At 40.7% G+C, this 27,663-nt stretch overlaps 1 protein-coding gene across 1 annotated transcript in view; it reads left to right on the forward strand.

Annotated features, from left to right (window-relative positions):
• The window catches only part of LOC124555620, a 121,357-nt gene that overhangs the window by 19,938 nt on the left and 73,756 nt on the right, over nt 1-27,663 (forward strand). Inside the window, exons 2-4 of the mRNA XM_047129589.1 lie at nt 14,762-14,870; nt 18,387-18,598; nt 25,399-25,549. Coding sequence (XP_046985545.1) covers nt 14,762-14,870; nt 18,387-18,598; nt 25,399-25,549 — 472 coding nt within the window. The remainder of the gene's footprint in view (nt 1-14,761; nt 14,871-18,386; nt 18,599-25,398; nt 25,550-27,663) is intronic.

Below are 27,663 nucleotides of genomic sequence, written 5' to 3' on the forward strand. Positions count from 1 at the left end.
CCACTGTGGATCCACGTACTGTATGGAGCATTACCTGAAAGGAAGCCACCAAAATAGACACTCAGCAGAGCTAACTGGATGCTGTTCAGCCTGCTGGCTGTGTTTGAAAACCAAGGCAGTGTCCAGGAATGGGTGAACATCATGGCATGAGCAGTCCACCATACTGCTGCCTTATCCATCCCAAAGTCATCAGATCATCTTAGGAGGCAACCTTGGTGGACCAATGAGTGCTGCTCAGCAATCTGGATCAGATGTGCGGTACTGTGACGGTTTAAATACCACCCAACACGAGACAACTTCACAGCTTTTTGAGTCATGAGAGCCAAGGTTTGATACATTATTAAGGGGGGCAAGAAAAGGGCATTGCAAGTGTTCCTGGATTCTATCAACCATTCTACTTGTTCTACAAAAGTATGGGAAGCCATCAGGAGGATTTCCAGTAAACAGAGTTGTTTACCAGTGGCAGCAGTGCTGTAAAAGGTGTGTCTCCAGGCAACACCTGGAGACATCACTCAGGTGATTGCAGAGCATTTTGCAATGACTACTGCCAGTGCCAGCCAGGCTCCAGCATTCTGCCGCGACTGTGCAGCTTCAGATGCAACAATTCTGATGAGTCTTACAACTGCCCTTTCTCCGAGAGTCCGAAAGGAAATCCTTTTTTCCTGTTTAATTTTATACGGCAGACATGTCACTTTCCCAATTCACCGAGAGAGGCAGTATACCTCTCTTCAAACCAGGAAAGAACCGAACCTATCCCAGTAGTTACTAGAACATCGCCTTAATGAGCAGTGTAGGAAAGACCCTGGAACAAATGGTTAACAGTCATTTAGTGTGAAGGTCAGAGGTCAGGCAACACTTTAGCCACTCTCAGTGTGGATTCAAGAGATTTTGATTCACTGTTAACATCCTGACCCTGCTGGAGTTGGCTATACAGCAGTCTTTCCTATGTAACCATCACTGTATTGGAGTATTCTTTGACATCAGCAAGGCATGTGACACTATTTGGAGACACAGTACGGTATTCTATGGAAGCTCCACGAATGGGGCTTTCATGACCATTTCCTCATTTTCACACCATCCTTCCTATCTAAATCGTTTTTTAGGTCCCGAGTTAGTTTTGTGCAGGAGAATGGTGTTCCTCAGGGCAGTATTTTAAGTATGACCTTCTACAGTAAGGAGTCCTGTGCAGTGTTCCGTATTTGTGGATGATCATGCAGTTTTCCATTCCTCGTCCAGTGTTAGAACAGTGACTGACTCATCAGTTGCAACTTACAAGGCAGAGGTTAGAGGAGTGGGCTGCACAGGATTTCAGTTTTCTGCATATAAGAGTCTGTGTGTGAGTGCATTTTAATTGTCTCATTGAATTTTTAATGTGTCTGATTTCCCCCCCCCCCCCCCCCCCCTTCATATGACTCAAAACTCGCGTGATTACCACACCTGAAAGACCTAGAAACCAGAACCCAGAAGGCACTGAACATCTGAAAGTGCCTTCGCCACATGTCTTAGGGAACAGACAGGGCGCGTCTGCTCCAGTTTTATAGTGCTTTCGTGTGATTGCAGCTAGACTATGGGTCCCCAGTATATGGATCAGTGAGGCCTTCTTATCTGAAGATTACTGCCACTATCACCAAGGGGGAATTAGACTGGCCACGGATGCTTATAGGACCAGCCCTTACCCAGTCTCTGTGCTAAGACTGGGGAACTGCCACTCACCATCTGGCGGCAGCTCCTCATGGTGTGTCAGGCATGCAAGTTCCTCGTTGTTCAGAATTCACCTGTGGACCATAGTGTTGCTTGTCCATATCTGAAACACCTATTCTCCAATTGTTCTACAGCTACTTCGATGCTCTGCAAGCCACCGTGTGGTATATGATACCCTGTACCACTATTTGTCTTTCCCCTCCTGTTCCACTCGCAAATAGAGCAAGATAAAACTGACTGTCTATACACCTCTGTATGAGCCCTAATTTCTCGTATCTTATCTTTGTGGTTCTTATGTGAGATGTAGGTTGACAGCAGTAGAGTCATTAATCAGTCAGCTCCAAATGCCGTTGCTGTAAACTTTTTTGATAATGTTTCTCGAAAAGAACATCGCCTTCCCTCCATTTGAGTTTCCGAAGCATCTCCATTATATTCTCATGTTGTTCGAACCTACCAGTAACAAATCTAGCAGCCCACCTCTGAATTGCTTTGATGTCTTCCTTCAATTCGACCTGGTACAGATTCCAAACACTCAAGCAGTACTCAAGAATAGGTCGCACCAGTGTCCTATATGCAATCTCCGTTACAGGTGAACTGTTTACTAAAATTCTCCCAGTAAACTGAAGCTGACCATTTGCCTTCCCTACCACAGTTTTCAGGTGCTCATTCCACCTCATATTGCTTTGCAACATTATGCCCAGATATTTAAACAACTTGACTGTGTCAAACAGGACAGTAGTAATACTGTATCCAAACGTTTCAGGTTTGTTCTTCCTATTCATCCACATTAACTTACATTTTTTCACGTTTAGGGGTAGCTGCCATTTATCACACTAACTGGAAATTTTGTCTAAGTCATCTTGTATCTTCCTACAGTCTCTCAGCTTCAACACCTTACCGTACACCACGACATCATTAGCAAACAACCACAGATTGCTGCTCACACGGTCTGCCAAGTCATTTACGTCCCCCCAGGGGGCATGCTGCTCTTTGGTGGGTTCGTGGTTGGCTACCACGAGGCCCCAGCCTTTGCAGCATCTTTTCCCTTCCACGCTGAATGTCTATGCTCTTGCTGTTTTTTTTTTTCCCCCATGCCTTGGTGAACATGTCTGGGCTGGTTTTGGAAATGTATTCTGCATTTTCGGTAGTCAGTATCGGAATACTCTCCACTGTTCCTTTTTTCTTCCTTATTTCACCTTTTTGTATCTTTCTTCCGCTTCGGCATTTGAGTTTCCTCTTTTTCTTCCTCCCTGGGCATTCCTGAAGGCTGGTCCATGCATCTGACATGGAACAAGTGACTGGGTAATGTGTAATTCCCAGCCCCAAGTTGACACGTAGGGTTTGCACATCCCCCCTGGTACAAACCAGGCCCAGGGAGGGGTGATTGCCTGAGCTGCTGCCTTCCCAAATTGCCGATTGGTCCCTCTGTTAGGTGTTCGGGAGGTGTGGTCTGAGGTGTGGACAATCACCTAAGTCAGGTTCACCCTCTTCTGTAGGGGGTCCCCAATTGGAAGGAGCTCACCATCAGAGCCACTGGCAATCATGGGAGATTTTCTTGCAATGAGCCAATCATCTTCTCAGTCAGCAGCTATGAAACGTAAATGGAATGAGGCTAACGATTCAAAGACCCTCCCAGCTGCACCGAGGTTTCTCGTGGTTTCACGTACTGAAGGCGGTCAGTCCGTCACAGCCGTAAATCTGTTTATTATTCAGAAAGGTGTTGATGCAATTGCTGGTCTGTGAAATCCTGCTCTTGTTTACGCAATGGCAGTTTGCTTTTGGAGACTGCTTCTGATTCTCAAGCACAACTGCTTGCAGCTTCGCTTCTCCATGCCTATCCTGTTTGTGTCTAGGCTCATTGAATACTGAGTTCTTCCCATGGTGTTAATTAAACTAGACTGCTCAATGGTCTAACTGAGGCAAAAATCCAAATGTACCTCTCTGATCAAGGTGTCATTGCCGTCCAGTGGATGATGAAAAAAAGTAGGTGCCTCCTTAGTGCCCACACACACTCTTTCTCACTTTTGATCAAGTGGATCTTCTGTCAAAGATCAAAGAAGGTTATGAAGTTATCACAGCCAGACCATATATTCTAATAGTGAAATTGCCCATTATCATGGATAGCCTCCCCGTCTCCTTCAGCTGTGCTGCAAGCCACCAAACTCTCACCCCATGGGGCAGAGTCACCAGCTACACATCTGGCAGGCTGGAAAGGGCAGGAGGAATACTCCCTTGAAGACTTCATACGTCCCTCCAGCCAACCAACACCTGAGTCTTCCTCTACCAGCTGGAAAGATTTGAAGATGCCAAACAAAGGCAAACGGTCTTCTCCTTCGCCAGTTCAAAGATCTTCGATGGTGCCGCCATGTTATGCCGTCGCCCAGCCAACCTCTGTGTCGCCGGTGTGCACCGCGAACCGTTTTTCTGTCCTGGACTCTGCAGGCCTACAGCAGAAGAATGGCGATGCTTCTGTAGACCTTATGGAGCAGGATCCTCCTGCCTCTGTACCCTGTAGCAGCGAGTCTTTGAAGGCTGGCACTCGGCAGCTGCCGATGTGGTGTCCCTTCATTTTTTCTTCATCATGACTGTCCTCCAATGGAATGGTCGTGGCCTTCGATCCGACAAAGAGGATTCATGGCTGCTCTTAGAATCGCAGCGTCCACTTTTTCTCTGCCTTCAGGAAACAAAATTGCATCCTCACGACTGCTTTGAGCTCTCGCATTTCTTCCTGGTCCATGTTGACATTCCCCCGAGGTTAGCATTCCATCCAATGGGGAAGTCATGCTGCTCATACAGGATGGCATTCATTGTCAGCCCATCTCCCTGACTACCTGTCTTCAAACTGTTGCAGTTCACCTTTTCCTTCCTCACTTGACCTTTTCCCTTTGTACCATTTACACCCCTCCGTCTTACAATGTCACCAGGGCAGACTTCCTCCTGCTTATTGGGCAGCTACCTCGCTCCTTTCTGCTGCTCGGTGATTTTAATGCCCACCATACCCATTGGGGTTCTCCCAGAACCTCTTCGAGAGGTGTCCTCTTTACTGATATTCTTAATCAACTTAACCTCTTCTGCTTTAACACAGGAGCACCTAGGTTCCTTTCAGACTCCACATATACCTATTCCCATTTGGACCTATCCTTCTGCACTGACCAGCTTGCCCATTGTCTCGAGTGGTCCGCTCTCTCTGACACATAAACAAGCGACATTTCCCATGTGCCATCCATTTGCTGATTACTATCCCACTTCCGTGCCCACCCAGGTGGCAGCTTACTAAGGCCGACTGGAGGCTTCATGCCTCCCTGGCAACCTTTGAAGAACAACATTTCCCCAGTTGTGATGACTAGGTGGAATATCTTACAAAGGTTATCCTTACTGCCACAGAATGTTCCATTCCTCTCTACCACACTGTGTCCTGGTCCCTTGGTGAACTGAGGCATGTTGCGACGCAATGCTATCCGCATTTTTAAACATTGTCCTACAATGGCAAACTGCATTCATTATTAACAGATGCATGCACAGTGTTGCTGCGTTCTTCTGGATAGCAAAACAGCTAGCTGGATTTCATTCACTAGTTCTTTTAACAGTTCCACACATTGCTCTTGTGTGGGCCAACCTCTGATGGCTCTCTGGGTCTAAGATCCATTCCTCAATTTCCGTCCTGACAGTAGCAGACGATGTCACCGTGGACCCTATTGCTGTCTCCAACACCTTGGGCAGCTGTTTTGCGAAAATCTCGAGCTCTTCCCACTGTCAACCCGCCTTCCTCCATCAGAAACGAGCAGAGGAGGCTCAGGCGATACCCTTCTCTTCTCAGAATTGTGAGTGCTACAATGTCCAATGTCGCCTTTACTATGAGGGAGGTAGATCAAGCTCTCAGTTCCTCCTGACCTCCTCCCCAGGGCCAGACGCTCTCCACATTCAGATGTTGCAGCACCTTTCTCTTGTGGGCAAGCACTTTCTGCTTAATATGTACAACCGCATCTGAGCAGAGGGAACGTTTCCCAGACACCAGCATGAAGCCACTCTCGTACACATACCTAAGCCCGGTAAGAACAAATACCTTCCTTCTAGCTACCGCCCCAATTCTCTCACGAGCTGTGTTTGCAAGGTGTTGGAACGTATTATTCATACCCGGCTGTTATGGTGGCTCCAGTCTTGCAATTTACTAACCACTGCACAGTGTGGATTGTGAGTGTGGCGTTCTGCAGTTGACCATCTCATCACTTTGTCCACACATGTCATGAATGGTTTTCTATGGAAATCCCAGGCTGTGGCTGTGGTTTTTGATTTGGAGAAGGCCTATGACACCTGCTGGAGGACTAGCATCCTCCGTACTCTCTACGCATGGGGCTTCCGTGGCCGCCTGCCCCATTTCCTTGAGGAATTTTTAAAAGACTAAGTTTTCAAGGTACGTGTGGGTTCTGCCTTGTCAGGCACCTTTATACAGGAAAACGGTCTGCCTCAGGGTTCCATCCTGAGAGTCATCTTCTTTGCTATCGCCATTAACCCTATAATGGCCTGTCTCCTGCCAGGCATCTCTGACTCATTTTAACTTGGTTGCATATTGGGCACTGTCTCCTCAGCCATCGCCATCTGTTAAGTGGTGCTCCCCCACCACTTTGTGCTTACTGTTACCAGCTTTTCACTGTCTGCCATTTCCTGACGGAATGCTCTTTCTTTAACTGCTTATGTTCCCATTTGTGTTTGTCATCTGAGTTATCGGCCGTATTAGCAAACAATGTATTGGCTGTCAGCCGCGTTTTTCTTTTTATCCATCGTATCAAAAAGGTGAAGGCCATTTAATTTTTAGTTCTGAATCTCCGTTTCTCTATGGCATATTTTTTTATACCTTTCTCCACGTCCCTGTTTTTCGCTGTGTTCTCTTCCATTGATTGGGATTGAAGAGTAGTCATTTTTAACTTCTCTCTTTGTCTTTGTTTTCTATAATTTGATGTGGACGCATGTTACCCTAGTTGTTTTTGTGCCCTAAAACAAAACAAATCATTTATGTATATAGAGAATGACAGTGGTCCTATCACACTTCCTTGGGGCACTCCTGACGATATCCTTGTCTCTGATGAACACTCGCTGTCAAGGATAACATTCTGGGTTCTATTATTTAAGAGGTTCTCAAGCAGCAAGGCCGTTTGGGATCTGTGTGCAGTGATTGCTGAAGCCACATGATGTGGAGCATGTACAACCCCAACTCCAGGGTTTTAACTGCCTGCCAGCTTGGTTACTGCGGATACCAAGAGTAATGTTAGATTTAGTGCAATACAGGAGAGGCTGCACTCCTTTGTTTGTTTTGAACCCATTATTTTATGACAACCTAGACACCCATCTCCAACTACGAAAACTGCTGGGTGCTGGGCACAAGGGGAACTGCGGGGAATGAAAGAGCAGATGTAGCAGCCAAGGAGGTATGTCACAATCCTCAGTTAGTTCAGTGTGCCATCCACTTGCATGCTGTCACCTTGCTGTTGAGGTACAGAGTCACGTCAATGGGAAGAAGAGTAGCTGTACGTGAGTAGCTGTGTCTCTGAAAATCCACAACTTGGTCGTGGTCTACCGCCTTCCAGCCGCGTAGTCAGGATGTGGTCCTCCTTACTAGTCTTCGCATAAGCCACAGCCCTATGATGTGTGGCTTCTTGCTCCAACGAGACGACCCTCCAACATGTGGTGCTTGTGGTGTACAGATCACAGTGCTCCACATTTTACTAGACTGTGTTTTATTCTGGGGTCAAGGGGCGGCAGGTCACTTGCTGACAGATTTACTGTCTATTTTGGGTGACAATCAAATAGTACAACTTTTAAACTTCTGTAAATTGTCCAACTTGTTGCCTAAAATTTTAGAGCTATGTTTGTAATGTGTTATCAGGGTAGCTGGCTCATCCATGTTTTTTGCAAGTGGTTAGCCAGCCACATATTGCTATTAATTTATTGTAGTTTTCCTCTTGTCCTCTTCAGTTTTACTTAACAGTTGTAGAACACCTGAAAAATTTTAATGCTGTCTTCCATAATGTGAGCTGCTGTGATTGTGCAGGTGATCATGAGTGTGTGTGAATATGATTTTATCTCAGATTGATCTTTATCAATTTTCTTGCATTTTCTTGCTTCTCACCCTATTCATTTCTTTTGTAAATCCTCATCGTCAGTTTTGAAAAGCTTTGTCACTACTGCTGTGGAGGCCGAGTTGCCCTGTTGTTACGGTAGGCTGAGTTTGTGAAATGACTTCTGGTGCAGTTAAAACAATTTCTCCCTGCCACTGTTACACAACTACGCCCCAGGGTCAGTTAACAGGATGGGTGAATGAAGGTTCTACAACACTCTTATGAAATTAGTAACGAAGTCACACAAATGAGTTGAAAGGTTTACTTATCTTTGTGATTTGTTGAATAATTAAGTCTGCAACACTGCATTAATATAACACAAAAAGGCCCTAAATGGCTAAATACAAATAATCATTGGTCAACTGCACAGTATATGTTGTTGTTGTTGTTGTTGTTATTGTGGTCTTCAGTCCTGAGACTGGTTTGATGCAGCTCTCCATGCTACTCTATCCTGTGCAAGCTTCTTCATTTCCCAGTACCTACCGCAACCTACATCCTTCTGAATCTGCTTAGTGTATTCATCTCTTGGTCTCCCTGTACAATTTTTACCCTCCACGCTGCCCTCCAATACTAAATTGGTGATCCCTTGATGCCTCAGAACATGTGCTACCAACCGATCCCTTCTTCTGGTCAAGTTGTGCCACAAACTTCTCTTCTCCCCAATCCTATTCAATACTTCCTCATTAGTTATGTGATCTACCCATCTAATCTTCAGCATTCTTCTGTAGCACCACATTTCGAAAGCTTCTATTCTCTTCTTGTCCAAATACTTTCAGAAATGACTTCCTGACACTTAAATCTACACTCGATGTTAACAAATTTCTCTTCTTCAGAAACGCTTTCCTTGCCATTGCCAGTCTACATTTCATATCCTCTCTACTTCGACCATCATCAGTTATTTTGCTCCCCAAATAGCAAAACTCCTTTACTACTTTAAGTGTCTCATTTTCTAATCTAATTCCCTCAGCATCACCCGACTTAATTAGACTACATTCCATTATCCTCGTTTTGCTTTTGTTGATGTTCATCTTATATCCTCCTTTCAAGACACTGTCCATTCCATTCATCTGCTCTTCCAAGTCCTTTGCTGTCTCTGACAGAATTACAATGTCTTCGGCGAACCTCAGAGTTTTTATTTCTTCTCCATGGATTTTAATACCTACTCCAAATTTTTCTTTTGTTTCCTTTACTGCTTGCTCAATATAGAGATTGAATAACATCGGGGAGAGGCTACAACCCTGTCTTACTCCCTTCCCAACCACTGCTTCCCTTTCATGCCCCTCGACTCTTATAACTGCCATCTGGTTTCTGTACAAATTGTAAATAGCCTTTCACTCCCTGTATTTTTCCCCTGCCACCTTTAGAATTTGAAAGAGAGTATTCCAGTCAACATTGTCAAAAGCTTTCTCTAAGTCTACAAATGCTAGAAACGGAGGTTTGCCTTTCCTTAATCTTTCTTCTAAGATAAGTCGTAAGGTCAGTATTGCCTCACGTGTTCCAGTATTTCTACAGAATCCAAACTGATCTTCCTCGAGGTCGGCTTCTACTAGTTTTTCCATTCGTCTGTAAAGAATTAGTGTTAGTATTTTGCAGCTGTGGCGTATTAAACTGATTGTTCGGTAATTTTCACATCTGTCAACACCTGCTTTCTTTGGGATTGGAATTATTATATTCTTCTTGAAGTCTGAGGGTATTTCGCCTGTTTCATACATCTTGCTCACCAGATGGTAGAGTTTTGTCAGGACTGGCTCTCCCAAGGCCGTCAGTAGTTCCAATGGAATGTTGTCTACTCCGGGGGCCTTGTTTCGACTCAGGTCCTTCAGTGCTCTGTCAAACTCTTCACGCAGTATCGTATCTCCCATTTCATCTTCATCTACATCCTCTTCCATTTCCATAAGATTGTCCTCAAGTACATCGCCCTTGTATAGACCCTCTATATACTCCTTCCACCTTTCTGCATTCCCTTCTTTGCTTAGAACTGGGTTTCCATCTGAGCTTTTGATGTTCATACAAGTGGTTCTCTTATCTCCAAAGGTCTCTTTAATTTTCCTGTAGGCAGTATCTATCTTACCCCTAGTGAGATAAGCCTCTACATCCTTACATTTGTCCTCTAGTCATCCCTGCTTAGCCATTTTGCACTTCCTGTCAATCTCATTTTTGAGACGTTCGTATTCCTTTTTGCCTGCTTCATTTACTGCATTTTTATATTTTCTCTTTTCATCAATTAAATTCAATATTTCCTCTGTTACCCAAGGATTTCTACTAGCCCTCGTCTTTTTACCTACTTGATCCTCTGCTGCCTTCACTACTTCATCCCTCAAAGCTACCCATTCTTCTTCTACTGTATTTCTTTCCCCCATTGCTGTCAATTGTTCCCTTATGCTCTCCCTGAAACTCTGTACAACCTCTGGTTCTTTCAGTTTATCCAGGTCCCATCTCCTTAAATTCCCACCTTTTTGCAGTTTCTTCAGTTTTAATCTACAGGTCATAACCAATAGATTGTGGTCAGAGTCCACATCTGCCCCAGGAAAAGTCTTACAATTTAAAACCTGGTTCCTAAATCTCTGTCTTACCATTATATAATCTATCTGATACCTTTTAGTATCTCCAGGGTTCTTCCATGTATACAACCTTCTTTCATGATTATTAAACCAAGTGTTAGCTATGATTAAGTTATGCTCTGTGCAAAATTCTACCAGGCGGCTTCCTCTTTCATTTCTTAGCCCCAATCCATATTCACCTATTACGTTTCCTTCTCTCCATTTTCCTACACTCGAATTCCAGTCACCCATGACTATTAAATTTTCGTCTCCCTTCACTATCTGAATAATTTCTTTTATTTCATCATACATTTCTTCAATTTCTTCGTCATCTGCATAGCTAGTTGGCATATAAACTTGTACTACTGTAGTAGGTGTGGGCTTCGTATCTATCTTGGCCACAATAATGCGTTCACTATGCTGTTTGTAGTAGCTTACCAGCATTCCTATTTTCCTATTCATTATTAAGCCTACTCCTGCATTACCCCTATTTGATTTTGTGTTTATAACCCTGTAGTCACCTGACCAAAAGTCTTGTTACTCCTGCCACCGAACTTCACTAATTCCCACTATATCTAACTTTAACCTATCCATTTCCCTTTTTAAATTTTCTAACCTACCTGCCCGATTAAGGGATCTGACATTCCACACTCCGATCCGTAGAACGCCAGTTTTCTTTCTCCTGATAACGACATCCTCTTGAGTAGTCCCCGCCCGGAGATCCGAATGGGGGACTATTTTACCTCCGGAATATTTTACCCAAGAGGACACCATCATCATTTAATCATACAGTAAAGCTGCATGCCCTCGGGAAATATTACGGCCGTAGTTTCCCCTTGCTTTCAGCCGTTTGCAGTACCAGCACAGCAAGGCCATTTTGGTTATTGTTACAAGGCCAGATCAGTCAGTCATCCAGACTGTTGTCCTTGCAACTACTGAAAAGGCTGCTGCCCCTCTTCAGGAACCACACGTTTGCCTGGCCTCTCAACAGATACCCCTCCGTTGTGGTTGTACCTATGGTACGGCTATCTGTATCGCTGAGGCACGCAAGCCTCCCCACCAACGGCAAGGTCCATGGCTCATGGGGGGCCACAGTATATAGCAAATGCAATTTGCAACAACTATCTGCTCACTTCTAAGAGTTCACTAGATGACACCCTGGACAATGATTAACCAAGTGGGTGAGAGCTGCTCTTCTGCCTTCCAAGTAGGCTTCTCTGTGTTGTTGTCTGGTCATTGGCAGATTGTACTTGGCCAGGGCAATTGGCTAAGGTGAAGTTGATATCTTCATCCTCAGCGTCACCCATGGCACTGGTGGAACTCCCGCAAATGGCGAGCCTCTATGACACTGGTACCAGCTCGCATCTTTTCACCTCTGGTGCTTTTGCCCTGGCTGTGACTGGTTCGGATGACACAGCAGTTTCTGTTGAATGCCCCTAACCCCCCGACACACACACACACACACACACACACACACACACACACACACACACTCTCACTCTCACTCTCCCTCCCCCTCCCTCCCTCCCCCTCCCTCCCTCCCTCCCTCCCTCCCTCCCTCCCTTCTCCCCATAACCCTTCCATGCCCCACCCACCTTCATTGCTTAATCATAACATCATGCAAATCATCATGCAACTGTTTACCTTTGTCCATAATCATCAGTCCAGGTACAGACTTTGCTTCAGACCTTTTGGCACAGAACCACTTGGACAAAATTCCATCAAACTGATGTAGTTTGGGCTTTTTCAAAGCTTTTTTGATTCATTGTCTTTTACTGCCACTGTCTGTGAGGCAAGCCTTTGAAGTTGACTTTTATATATAGTGCAAGAGAAACTAAATATCTTACACTTACAATACAACAAAAGTTTATCATTAATCAGATTAAGAAAGATGGGAATAGAAATAGGATTATGGAAGAATATAAAGTTGGTTCTTCAACAATCTATATATATATATATATATAGATGTCAAACTTTGGTTGTAATGTGAACGTAAGATATTTGTGTTTTACTTCCACTTTGTTTTGAGAGGTGTTTGGTTGAGAAAACATTCCCACATCAATACACAGCATTACTGTAATTGTGATACAGAACAGCACTAATCATGGTTACGCTTTAAAACACTACTTTTTATTTATATTAATGCTTTTTAGTCACTATAGACAATTGGTGCAAGACAAAAGCTGCCTGACAGATGGCTGAAACAATTGTTGGCACTACACAACTTGAAATTCTTTACCATTGCCGAATGTAACTAAATTCTGCCAAACACATCCAAAATAGTCAGTATGTGTGAGCAATGCTGGATTATTGAACATGCTGGACTGTGTGATGCTGGGTTAATGGGCTTTTACTGTACCTTGGTATATTTTCCTTTTATCTGCACACAGCTTTATTAACTGCTCATATTCAGAACTGTTGGCATCTAGAAGGCAAGGAGGTTTGTTGTATGTCAGAGAGCAGATTCATAGACATTAGCATCCTTCTTACAGAATTGATGGATATAATTTAATTTGAATGTGATGAAAGTAGAGGAATTGTGAGCAAAGTTTAAACTTGTGCAGCACACATTCAATGAGTATGTGCTGCATAAGGTTAATGATGGCAAAGGCACATGCTGGTTTAATAACAACATTTGGCAAGTGCCAAGGAAACAGAAATTATACCATTCTGAGTTCAAAAAGAATGCAGAAATGCTGACAGGCAAAAGTAGTTGATATCGGTATGTTTATGAGGAGAGCTACCTGTATAACAACTCCATCATACAATAGTGAATGATCATTCCAAGAACCCTAACAAATTCTGGTTCTATGTAAAACCACTAAGTGAATCGAAATTTCCTTTTCAGTCACTCATTGACAAGTCTGGAGTGGAAATAATAATCAGTAAAAGGAAAGCTAAAGTATTAAATTTTGCACCTAATAAATAATTCACATAGGAAGAATATACAGAATTACCATTCTCTGTCTGCCACACAGACGCTCAAATGGATGGTCTAACATCCCTGATGTTGAAAATGAGCTTAACCAGTTGAAAATGAATAACATGCCAAGTCCTTACAAAATACTATTTTGATGTTACAGAGAGTACTTTTGGCATTGGACCCTTCCATAGTTTGCATTTATTGTGAGTTTTGCATATTGTCAGTAGTCCCAAGCAAATGGAAAGAAAGATGCAGGTATGTTCATCTTGTATAAGGACTAAAAGAACAAAATAAGGAAGATTAGGGGTCATACAGTGTCATAAAAACTGTCATTTTTCCCCTTGCTCCATTTGCAAGTGAAATACTGAAGAGCACAACCAGCAGTAGCACAAAGTAGCCTCCGCGATCCACTGTTCAGTGGCTTCCAGAATGTGAGTGTAAATATATCAAGGATGCTGTTTTCTTTCGAAAAGCTGGAAAGTGAATCCGTACTCCAAAGAGTAGGAAATCTTAACATGAGTTTTAATACCAGAAAAACAATAATGTACAGAAATAATTTAAAACACCATCTGCACAGGCCTTGAAGGCCTAACGGTACTGACAGCGGCCGCTGTGTCGTCCTCAGCCCTTAGGCATCAACTGATGTGAGTATGGAGGGGCGTGTGGTCGGCACACTACTCTCCCGGCCGCTGTCAGTTTTCGTGAAACTTCCTGGCAGATTAAAATTGTGTGCCAGATCGAGACTTTAACTCGGGACCTATGCCTTTCACAGGCAAGTGCTCTGCCATCTGAGTTACCCAAACACAACCCATCCCCACAGCTCTAATTCCGCCAGTACCTCGTCTCCTACCTTGCAAACTTCACAGGACCTCTTCTGCAGACCTTGCAGAACAAGCACTTCCAGAAGAAAGGATATATAGTGTTTGATCCTCAGCTGCATCCTCTCATATACACTATAGTCGAGGAAACCATCTGTTTCCTGGTTACAGCTACTAGCCTCATGAATATTGATAGGTTAGAGACAGCTGTTAACACTTTACTTTACCTGAAGGTAATTAAGAAACTCGTACACTGCGTAAAATTTTCCTTTGAAATATTGTAGATTTCAAAGTGTAAAAATATACATAATCTTATGTAAAAAAAAAGATTATTCTTCATATGCAATAATTCACAAAGGAGCTACATTTAAATTTTTTGGTACGATTACAACTGAAAAAGCCAACTTATCGTGATGGGCTATTGGACAAAGATAATCTGTGCAAGTAATTATCCAGTCTCACGTGCATTCTTGCCATTGTCCCTTTCCCATTAACTTTAAGAATTTAAGTGCGTTCTAAAATTTTGGTAGATTAGTGACTACTGTTACCATTGTGTTTGCTAAATTTGTGGAAATGAGTTCTTGTTTCTGTATGAATTAACTTAACCTAAACACCATTTTTTTTCTCTCTTCCAAACTATAAAGCTAATCCAAAAATTTGTTACAGGAACTGAAGCTCTTCAGTGAGGTTCTGAAAACATCAGAACAGTACTGTTGTTCAGAAGGTCAAAAAGAAGTAAACCGCAAGAAGAACCGTTATAAGGATATACTGCCCTGTGAGTACTCTAAATAGTACAGTTTTGCCCTTCATGAGCTTAAGTATTTGGGATTGTCTCAATAAAAGTGAGTCACTGGTTGAAACTTGCATTTTCTGAGTCACTGCTTAGTTGCATACCATTAAACATGTAGGTGTCAGCGTTATATAAGGCACAGACACAGTGGTGAGTCACCCCCTCCACCAGTTGAGCCATGACCCATGTTTGGAATTAATAAAGCCAAATGGGAATCACAGAATGAGATGTGGCTCACAGTTCCTTTAGCCACTTCAGTAAGTGTCTCAGTGCAGGATGGTGTGGAGCTGTACATTATGGCAAACTTTGTGATGGTGTTTCCTTCACAAAGAAGAAAGTGTTATAAAATACTTTACAGTTGTGGAACTAAAATTTTTAAAGAACTCCGCTTAGCCGGACTACAACTGCAGACCTCCATATGATTTTGCACTGCCCAGTCTCATAGAATGCATGCTCATCGCTGAGGAACAAATCATTTGTTGCCGATAATACTTTAATCAGTTATTTTTTGTTACAGAAACAATTACAGGGGCAATCATCTTTGGTCTGTGTAAGTCTTTGTTCTTTCTTCAGTGTCAGGTTTTCCTTTGCAACTGTGGTTTTCTGTCGTTCTCCTCGTGCACCACCAAGACATTAAGCTATCTGAACATCACTGACCTCTGCTCTTCAGTCATTCTTTGAAGGTTAACTTTAGCTCTGTGTTACTGAGAACTACATTTGCAGATGATGGTCCTGCCTCATTAATGATATCTTCACAGCCACTGAAAAAGCCAGGGTTTATATAGTTATGTTCTTGTCAGCTGAACACTTTATGGAAAAAATAAAATTGATCGTTCAATACTTTGTTACCTGATACACTAGCCAGAATTGGATTGTTTTCTGCATGCAACAGACCGAGGAATACTTCCTCTTATTCTTTTAGATGTATTGGTTTGTTGCCTGTTCATTTCACAGCTGCTTGTTTCTGTACTCTGGTTAAAATCTTCTTAATTATATGCCAAATTCAGTACGCAGTGACTCTCGTATTTTAGCCATAGCAATTGCTTTCTTGCTTTTCTGTTCTCATAGTTGTGTTTTGTTTAAAATTTCACTGTGGCATTTTTAAAGTTCCACAAAGGGCATTTCATCATCATTGTAGGGCATAAACTACTGGCTCTCTTCGAATCCCTCCAGGGTGAAATGTTGGATTGTTCACTTCGCCACTTGAGCATGCAGGTAAAAGCAATGGCCCAAGTCACGTACCTACTGTCCAAAGACAGAGCACACCAAAGAGGGGAAGTTGTTATTGATACCAAAGAAATGTTTTGGCTCTGCCAAACAGAGAATCTGTTTTCCAGTGAACATTGCCTTGTAAGGCATGCCTCAACTTTATTAATACTATCCATTAACAAAAGATATTTGTCACCCTCGCCAGTGTTGGTGTATGCTTGTGAAATTGATTACTATATTGTTGTTGTTTTCGTGTCGAAATATATTATTTGAAATTAAATAATGGCACTGAATACTTACAGTGAATAGGAAAATGTTATGTGTAGCTGTTCAGATGATTATAGTTGACTACAAATATTTGCTAATGACCATTGTTCATGACATTTGAAACTTGAAAGTTACTGGTTGCAGACTCCTTTTGCGGGCTACACTAAGCCAGTTTTACATGTGAGAGGTGACACACACGTACTGTGAACTTGGGTTTCTTCTCAAAGAAAAAGAAAAAAAAATCTGTCACACACTTTATCAGATTATTTATAGGCAATAAAAAATGCATAAAACAAGGAATCTGAGGGGAAGCAATGCACAAGAGCTGAACTGATGCATTGATAAAAATATATCATTTATGACTGAAAAGAGTACATAGTATTCATTTAAACAAAATTTTATATCATGTCTGTACATGTACAGGGTGAGTTTTACATGATAACATTGATGCAATTCTTGTCTTCAATAAGTAACTTTGGTTTTATTTATTATTCTAGTTAAATGGTGAGTCGTGTATGAGGAAAAATATTCACAAGTTACAAGACCTCCTGCAGCAATGTGTTGTGACTCCTTACCTGTCTTGTTTTTATATTTTCTACTTAATTTATATGAAATAATATACTCTTTACGGGACATCTACAACTGTTGCTAAAATTTTTCGTGATGAATAAATCCACTCCAGTTGTACATGACAAATCCTTTATTTGGATGAAATCTTACACATGACCTGGGTTTCAGGATGTAAATCCCATCTTCAGACACTACAAGTAACGAAGAGGGATTCTTCATCAAATTAATTAACATTTGAAGAGCCCATATAAATTTGAACGTCAAGTAATATCTTAATTGTGTATGAGAAAGTTGTACCAGTCATGTAAAAAATCCAGCAAATTTATCATGTAGCCTGCGAGATCCCACGCGGGTGGGACATGAAAAGGTTCTCTGAGTCAATTAGTACCACACCCGGTAAATGGGGCCAAACTGAAAAAAACGTGAATGTAAAAGCAAATAAGCACACATTGCTAGCCTAATGCAACTTATGAACCAACTGCAAGTTACTAGACATGGGCTTAAGAAATTAAAATGAAGGCATAAAAGCTGTAGAGTCCAGTTTGTGAACTTCTTAGTTTCCCTTGTTTTTTATAGTGCCTGAAGAAGGGATTTATATCCAAACCCAGGTCATGTGTACGATTTTATACAAATAAAAGATTGGTCAAATACAACTGGAACAGATTTATTCATTGTGAAAAATTACATGAAATAGTTAAAAACCTGGAGAAAGGTCTTTCATTAACCGTTATTAGCAATACTAATAGCTTTTCAGCTGAATGGAAACCATTACATACATCCTCATATTGTTAAAAATTTATAAAGGAAGGGGGGGGGGGGGGGAGAGAGAGAGAGAGAGAAAGAGAGAAAACAATCTTTTGTTTACTGCATCCCTGCTGCAAATTGTTGCCTTTATTATATCATGTAGTGCTCAACTACTATAATCTATCATATTTAATTTTGCACTTCAACGTTGGTTTCCATTGTAGCTTCAATTTTCTTAGATGTGCCATTAAATGTTTCTATTAGTGATGTTGACAACTGTTGCGTTCATTAAGAGTGCATACAAGGGCTTTGCCACTCTAATTTGGACACCATTTCACTGCACTGTCTGAGATGAGATATACACAATACAGATGTAAACAGGGACCACAACAAAGTTTCATGCAAAAATACCTGGCTTCAGAGATGCAACACTCTGTGAACTTGATTTGGTGCTGACTGTATTTCACTCTGTTCAGCTATTTCACATGTTTTAGATGAATACTGACTGATTATCTTTGTGTATTATTTCCTTTCCATGATAATAATATGTTTCTCATTGCAAAATCGTTTTCTGATGAGGAAGCTTGTAAATGCTGGCTCATATTTTAATAAATGAGAAGCGTGACAAAAATAATACCCTTATAGGCTCTTGTGTACAATGCTTATAATATTATAGATAAGGGAAAAACCATTAATTTCTTTCTGTTTCAGTTGATATAAGCCGAGTTGTTCTCGATGGTTACGCTGGCGTGCCTGGAAGTGACTACATCAATGCAAATTTCATTAAGGGTGCTAGTGGCTCACTGGCTTACATTGCCAGTCAGGGTCCACTACCTCATACAGTTAACGATTTTTGGCGTATGGTGGTGGAATGTAAAGTTCAAGTCATTGTCATGGCCTGTAATGAGGAGGAGGCTGGAAAGGTATTGGCTGATGGAATTGCTTGCTTACTTGAAGAAAATTTGTTTTGATTAGGATTACCTAGAAAGAATAGATACTAGTCAGCAGTGGAAAAAATCCGTCCCTTCCCCATTTCCCTACAGTAGAATATGAAATGCATCTGTTATTTTTACTGTGTGCCAGTTTCACCAACTGCATCACCATTATGTTCAAAAACTAAATTTAAAATAATCTTGTTTGTACCAAATCATACTGAGTGTGAAGTTAAGTTGGTGCTGTGATTTAACAACGAGAGCGTTTTCTGCATTATTATGACAGGTAATGAAATTGGGATTGCTTGCCAAACCCTTTAAGAAGCAAAAGTCAGGCAATAGCAAGGCAACCATTTTTAATTTTTTTATTACTACAGAGCACTTCTCCTCAACACAGATTCTCAGGGACATATTACTGATGCCAGTATCCACTCTGGTCTGTAAAATGCTACTAAAACTGTGTAAGGCATATCGGAACAAATAGTGATGGATGCTATCATAATTAGTGTACTGTGTGACAGTGACTGGCAGAACATTGCTACTGGTGATATAGCACTATAGATAGGGAGTTTGTGTAATCCAATCATACAATCCAGATCTCACATAAAGTGACTCTCACTCTTTTTCAGAGTTGAAGAGGTACCTGACTAGATGTAGCTGTCAGTAGTAATGTTCAAGAGGTGACAGTAAAAAATTACTGTATTTACCCGATTATAAGACAAGGTTTTTTCGCAAATTTGTCTTTAAAAAAGTACAGGATCATCTTATGTACAGATAAAGCTTTGACATTTGACATATCATGGGAATGAAAAGGGTTGTGTCAGATGCCAATTCTACACAGTCAACAGAAGAGCAATGGGCACACAGCATGTTTGGAAGCAACAGGTTAAGGAATATTGTCACATTCTCAAATCGATATAGATGGAAAATCTGCTGTGTATTCAGAGAAGGCAGATGTTTTCTTAGGTCCCATCATAACAACCACCTCACCAATTGCAAAATTTTCAGAAGATTATGACAACCAAAATTATAAATTTTATTAATTTCTGCTTCACCCACAGAAATTTAAGCTCCACTGTTAGGTCTCATCATAATCTCCACTGTGGAAATTGTGATATAATCAACAGTAACAACCAAGTATTTATGATGACCGAAATTATAAATTAAATTGCTGTTCATATATAGAAATAAATTCTCTTTTCTTGCCTGTCATTGGTGAGATGCAACAAGACAATGATACCACATTATTATTATTATTATTATTATTATTATTATTAATGTTGTTATTGTTGTAATATCACAGACTGGCTAAGTAAACAAAAAAGGAAGTGAAGATAACAATACAATTAATGTAAACCATTTCTCTTTGGTATTGTTATTGTTATTATTATTTGCAAATAAGCTCATTATACCTACATATAGTACTTTGAGTTGGGAATTTGCCTTCCTTTGCCCCCGTATTTCTTTCATCCTCTTCCTGTGGGCTTCCTTTCTCTCTTCAGACCTTATTATTCCAGTCTTCTTTGGTTTTTGCTCTTGGCCAGCTTTCCATTTGTGAATATTGGACAAGAAGATCTCATAGTTTCGGACATCTTCTGGAGTAATTATTGCAAATTTCAGAACAGTTCAGATTTCACTAAGCCATTTCATTGTGTCTGTTTAGGACTTTTCTCCTATTGTTAACAAAATTGACCATTCGTTTTGTAAAAAGTCTGGTATTTGTTTTGTAAGTATGTCTAGGTTCATTCTTTTAATGTGTCCACAGAATCTTTACCTATGTCTTCTAATGTCACTATGGGTATTTGCGTATTGTTTGATTTCCTGGTTGCTTCTGAGGCAGTATTCTTCATCTTCAATGGGGCTGGCCATGGCTTGCCAAACTGCACGCGAACCCAATGTGCCGGCTGAGGCTCGACCTGTCTCGGCTTTGTTCAATCCCTCTTGGAAGCACCTACTGCAGTACGACATTTCATTTAGTATTGCCATGAGGCACTTTTCGGTCAGCATGACTCTGTTCAGTTGGACAGAACCATGATGCCAGCACTGTTTACCCTTCACTATTTGTTTATAGTGTGAAGAGTGTTCACAAGAACAGTAGCTGTTTGCACAAAAAGAGGCAGTCTAGCTACCTATCATCACAATTGTTTAAAAATGAGTGGGAATTACAGAAGAGAAGGATGAGAATTCTCAACATCTATTACACAGTTGCATAATCAGTGGGTGCTGCAAATTTGCAATGAAATGATATTACAATACCGTGCAGAAAGAATTTAAGGATTTAGTTGACAACGAAAGAGCAAAAAATTACAGTGATGAAGAGGCAGGATTCATTGTTCTGTATACCAAGAACCACTTTGTGGTAAATTTGCAGGCATACAGTACATGAAGGACTTGGTGGTATGAATAGAAAAATTTCTTAAGTTGCACGCATTATTCCACTGTCAGTTGCAATTACAGCAAAGTACATTGGTTAAGTCAGTGGGCATGCTTGGAACAAGTTTTCAGTTTAAAAACTGCTATTGTTTGATCTGGGAAGAAAAAAGTTGTGTAGGAACAAAATTAGAACATTGGGAATGTATAGGAGACCTTGTGTTTTAAGTGTACTTGACTGTACACTGCCCACAGTAGGCCATTGCAAGGTGAGAAACAAGTTATTTATGATTTGATGTGGTTTCATTTAAAAAAATAAAATAAATATAAACCCATTATTGTTGGGTCAAGTTCTGACAAACACAGTCTACTTCTCTACTCTCACTGGTGTTAAAGCAAATGCAAAGTTTTAAAAATTCCTTGTGGCCTTGAAAGAATTACAAGGATAGTTTTCTAAATGTTATGAAGACACAGCCAATCTTACTTCTGGTTTGGAGACTGTTTGCCATTTCAGTTGGAAGTGCCCTTGTGCAAGTGTGGCTGGAATGATTTGCAGTGTAATTCTCATTTAAAAGACTAATCCTTTAATGTTAAAACTACCCAGGATGTCTACACTGTTTTCCCAGATAAAGTTTCCACACATCCATAATGAGGTTCAAAAGTGCTACAATATTTTGATCAACATATGTGTGTGAAAGACATATTTTTCAACTATGAAACTAAATAAGTCATGATTATGAGACAACCTCAGTGTGAAAATCTGTGACATTGTCCGCACCTGTCTGTATACTTATAGTTTGTACCAGATAAAAATTGTATTGTCTTAAGCTCACCAAAAATAATTAAATAATACTGAAACATTGTTTCACTTTTGATGTATATTGTTGAGAAATATGAAATGAAGTCATATTCAGTGTGACTGTGTTGCCATCTAAACAACAGTGCATTCACAGGTTCCCCCTCTTCTCCCCCCTCAAGCTCAGACAGAGTGGCGTGGCAGTGGGGAAAATGTGCAGCCAGATGAAGCACTATGGCATGCAAGCCAGGTCTATTAGTTTTGAGCCTAGAATTTGTCTTAAGATTTTGCATTTCTTTTTCACAATGTCTGTTGCCCTGTTTGAAATAATCTTTTCTGATCCATAGAGGCATTCTGGTTTAATTGCCAAATTTTAATGTCTCTATTTTGTGTACTTTGCGATACATTTGTTGTTGTACGTATTTTGGGTAAGTCGATAAGCAGTTTCTATCTCTTGGCATCTAATTTCGTTTGCTTTTGTTTTGATTCCATTTTCCTGAATGGTTTCACTAAGATATTTGACTTGTGGAATTTTTTTTAATTTTGCCATATTTTATCTTCACGAATTGCTGTGCTGCTGTGTTGCAGGTGATGTACCCTGTCTTTTCAAAAAATATCTGGGGACAGACTTTTTCTGGTTTCTTTCAAGAGTTCAGTCTGTGTATGGGCTGATCAAATGTCACAAGTTAATATTGCTAAATTGTGTATTGTCGTTGTGGTCTTCAGTCCTGAGACTGGTTTGGTGCAGCTCTCCATGCTACTCTATCCTGTGCAAGCTTCTTCATCTCCCAGTACCTACTGCAGCCTACATCCTTTTGAATCTGCTTAGTGTATTCATCTCTTGGTCTCCCTCTATGATTTTTACTCTCCACGCTGCCCTCCAGTACTAAATTGGTGATCCCTTGATGCTTCAGAACATGTGCTACCAACCGATCCCTTCTTCTGGTCAAGTTGTGCCACAATCTCCTCTTCTCCCCAATTCTATTCAATACCTCCTCATTAGTTATGTGATCTACCCATCTAATCTTCAGCATTCTTCTGTAGCAAAATTGTGTATAAATGCATGTAAATCTGTAGATAACTTGTTTCTGCCAAAAGTGACTGGTTGGTCAATTTTGAGGACTGATTTCTGTTTAGTGATTCTTATATCACTTTCTCAAGGTCACAGCTGAAAAGTTATGTAGACATTCCATCTCCTTGTCTGACTCCCATTTTGATTTTGAAAGGATCTGACAGTTCCCCCATAAATTTAACCTTGGACTTTGTATTTATCAGTGTCTGTTTTATGATTGCAAGTCTTTTAGATCCAGACCTTTAATGCTAGGAATAGTTATTTGTGGTCAACTGTGTCATAGGCTTTTGAAATTAACATATGTGCAGGGTAAGTTTTTGTTGCAAATTCTCAGACGTCTAAAGATTAGGTTCAAGATTTGCTCTGGACACAGATGGCTTGTACTGAATCTTGCCTGATATTATCTAGTTTTTGGTTAAAGTTGTTTCTGTGCTCTATTGAGAAGACACTGAGATAGAATTTTGTATGCAACTGATTTTAGTGAAATTCCCCTGTAGTTATTTACATCTGTTCTGTTTTCCTTTTTGTGTGAAAAGTGAGTTAACTCATGTTTCCAGCCTTTTGGAATTTGTTGTGTTTGTCAAATGTGGTGCATGGTTTTGGTGGTTTCTTTTAAAGTATTTGAGCCTGCTGATATGAAAATTTCTACTATGATTTGATTTTCCCCTGATACTTTATTGTCTTTGAGTCTTTTGATCTCTCTGGCTATTTCTTCTTCATCCGATGGACTGAACCTGGATTGGTGTCCTCAAGTTCTTGTGGTTAGAATCTTTTTATTTGTTCTGTGCATTTAAGTAGTTCTTTGAAAAATCTGGCTAGTTCCTTGCAGTTTTCTTGATTGTTTAGAGCCAGTGGTCCATTTTCTTTCTTGAAGCAGAGATTTAATGGTTGACATCCTGTGAACTTTGTTTTGAAATTCTTACAGAAATTTTGTGTGTTGTTTCTTTTGAACTCTTTCTAGATTTCCAAGTCATCAATACTTTTCATATTTCTTTGTGATCTTTCTGAGTAATTTGGCTATGTCTTTCTTCACGTTGAGGAATATTTTGTAGTTGTCTTCTGTCATATTTTTGTTCATTTAGGGTTTGCTCTATTTAATGAAAGTTTTCTGTTCATAACAATCTATGTTTAGTGTGCCAAAGAAGGTCATGGTATTATGACAAAATTTGACAAAGGACTCTGACTCCCCAATGTTTATGTGTTAGTCCAGACACAGCACAAGCCAATAGTCTGGTTGTGCTGTTCTTGACAGCAGTGAACTGGTTATCACCGAGGGGTGAAAGTTGGTTTCCTGCAATGCATTGTTACTTCATTATCTCAAGTTTTGAACCAAAGTCCAGTTTTTTAGCAGTGGAGTGTTAGTCCCAGCAGAATAATTCCAGCTGCTTCTGTGTTGATAAGACAATGACCACTTTGCTGCTTGCTTTAAGTCAGGTGTAAAGTGGATATTGCAGGATGTCTCTTCCACCAGTTCTGCCATATTGATGGTCCTCATCACCACCTTCATTGCCATTGAGCATCCCACATTGTAAAAAGTTCACGTCCCCTTTCCTCTTACAAGGCAGCAGGGTAAGCTTCCCTGCTTTGTCATCTGGATCGCTGGGTCCTGAGCCACCCCACCACAATAAGGCCTAGTCCACTGGTGGTTGGGGGAGGGGATGTTTATTGTGATTATTTCATTTCTCCTTGTGCTATCAAAATGTAGACAGTCAATAAATGGCATAAGTTTAGAATGGGTGTAATGTTAACTTATGTAGGCAGATGTTTTACCTCAATAAAACAGTTTGTCATTACTAGTCAGAATATGTTAAAATAAAATTTTCTCAATGAGCCACGTAGGAAAAAATAGTCCTCTTCTATTCATGCTTGTCTTATATTTGAGTAAACTAATTTGCAAATAAGTTATTTACTATGTGACAGTAAATGGAAGTACATCGCACGGACACACTGGAATTGTTGATACTGTCCTTTGCATAGGAAGTTTGTGTTATTCAGTCATACAGTCCAGAACTTGAGTAAAGTGACCCTCACTTGTTTTCAAAGGTGGAGAAATACCTAGTCAGGTGTAACACAGACAGCAGTGATGTTCAAGATGTAATGATAGCAGAATTGTTTTGCAGGAGAAGAATATTAAAACAATCTTCATACCCTGGCTCCTAGAATGTATGGACACATCAGTGATGTGTATGTGGAAATGTAACACAACATGACATGATGAGTACAGCAAGTTGATATACAAATATAGTACTTTAATATTATTTTCCATGATTTGTGTTGGTAGTTTCTGGATAACCTTTGTGTAAGAGTTCCCTGTTTGCAGAAAATTATGTTCTAACACTTCCCAGTGTTACTGAAAGGCACCAAAGTTATATTAGATCTATATTGAAATTTTTTGTTCCTGTTTGCCCTTGACTTGAACAGAATTGTCTTAAAATTCATTTAGGATTTTTTGCACTTTCATATTTTGTAACATGCTGATAGCTACAGGGAAATACTGTTAGCTTCAGTACTAAAAACCTTCGTTTGTAAGTGTATTTTGATTTTAATTTACAGCACAAATGTGAGAACTATTGGGTAGAGGAAGAAGGACAAGAAAAGCAGTTTGGAATGGTTACTGTTCGTCTAGTGAAGGCTAGTGTAGTTTGCCCTGACTTCCTCGTGCGGACTATGATGCTGAAGTACACAAACAGTCAGTCAGTTACCGGTAAGCTACTGCCATTTGTATTCCTGTATCATTCACATATTCCGTTCACAATCTCTTGCAAAACACCCAACTTTAATACTTTCTTGCAAAGTGAAGAATATATTAAATTTTTCTTCTCATCAGTTTCTATAGAAAATTCTTGCCGATCGCGTCGTCTTGTTAAGATTCATTTATTGTGGGTGCTATGGTGCTGGACATCCATTTGAAACCTAGCTTTTGTAATGGCAAATAAAGTCTACTTGCTTTCTTGTAGCTCAACCAAGTTAAAGCTGTGCCTAATGATGGGAGGCAGAACCGTGCCATTTTGTGCTTAAGAGGAAAACAGACAGAGCTTTTCATAGACTTAGAGCAAGTGAAATATTAAACCTTGAGTATGGTGTGTTACGCACAGTCTCATCACATTAATGTGACTACCACCTATGTTCGGAGTCAGCGTATGATAACCACTTGCAGATGGCTGGTGGCAGCACTAGCAGTGGAGGGTATATAAAGCATTTCAGGGTGACATGGAAAACAGTGCAGTCATTGTTGTAAAGCGGACATGGAGAAATTTATCTAACGTCTAAAAGGGCTTGATAATTGACTTTCCAGCCAAGGGCTGAAGCATGTCTGAAATGGCGAAGTTTTTAATCTGTCCGCGTGCTGCTGCGATTACAGTATGCTGTGCATGGTCCTATACAAAACCGGTGCCGAGGCAACTGTGGTGCACCATGGGCCATACATTACAGGGGTGAAAGATGACTGCAGAGGTGGGTATAGGTGAATAAACATGCAACTGTTGACCACTCAGATAAATCAAGGGGCTACCAGCAATATCTCGCCAATGACTGTTCAGTGACCGTTGGTGTGTACGGGCCTCTGCAGCAGGCAACCGGTTCATCCACCCATACTGACTGCTGTTCCTTGACAGTGAAGACTGGAATTTGCATGTCAATACTGCAATTGAACCACCACTTAGTGCTGGCAGGTGGTCTTTTCAGATGAATCACGTTTTACGCTCTATTGGTATGCACAACATGAAACATATGAAAGCAAATACCCTGCAACAATAATTGCAGTGTTATGGTCTGGGAAATATTTCCATGGTGTTCCCTGGGTGGTATTGTCATTCTGGAAGGCACACTGGATCAACACTAGTATGCATCTACCTTTCAGGACCATGTCTATCTCTACATGCAGTTTGTTTTTCCTTAGCACCATGGCATCTACCAGCAGGACAGTGGAACATGTCATAAAGCTCGCAGTGTGTGTTGATCTAAGAGCATCAGGATGAGTTTAGAGCATTCTGCTGCCCACCAAACTCCCCAGATTTAAATGCAATAGAGAATTTGTGGGACTATCTAGATCGGGCTGTACGCACCATCAATCCCGGACTGAAAAACTTAGTGCAGCTGGCCATTATACCGGTGTCAGTGTAGTTCCACATCCCTATCGGAACCTTCCAGAACCTGACTCGCTCTCTTCCTGCACATCTCCCAGCAGTCTATGCTACGAAAGATTTTTGACAGGTGGACACATTAATGTGACCAGACAGTGTATTTTCCAATACTCTACTCTAGACAAGAAATACAAAAATGGAAGGAACAAAATGTTTCCTAGACAGACTGCACCTGGGGTAGTTCCAAGAAACACTGTTGTTCTTCCAGGAACACACTTAGCTTGGTCAAACTATAATAAATGGCACTAGCACTGACAGGAGCCGAGAAATATTCATAAAATTGTGAATTTGTGGAAATAAAGATCACTTCTCCAAGAAGTGGAACTAGTGAAATAATAAATAAACTTTAAGAGGAGCGGGATTTAATTTTTCTATCTTCAAAAAGTGATACCGAATTTATTTTGGGGAGCAGTCAGCTAACGTACAAGAGGAAAGGTAGTAGAACAACATTAAACTGTTAGAAACAGTAAATATTTGAGGAGACATACATTTAAAAAAGGAATAAAAACAAATTGGCAGAAGATTGGTATAAATAAATGATGAGTAAGGAAAGAGGAGCTAAGATTATAGACTGAAAATGGTGATGTCACAGCACTAAAAGCAGTGGAGTTATGATAGAAGCAAAGTCATTAAATACCAGAAAAGACAGTGAGTTCAATAGACATAAAGGTAGCAG

The sequence above is a fragment of the Schistocerca americana genome, chromosome X (assembly GCF_021461395.2).
Source record: "Schistocerca americana isolate TAMUIC-IGC-003095 chromosome X, iqSchAmer2.1, whole genome shotgun sequence".
NCBI lineage: Eukaryota > Metazoa > Arthropoda > Insecta > Orthoptera > Acrididae > Schistocerca > Schistocerca americana.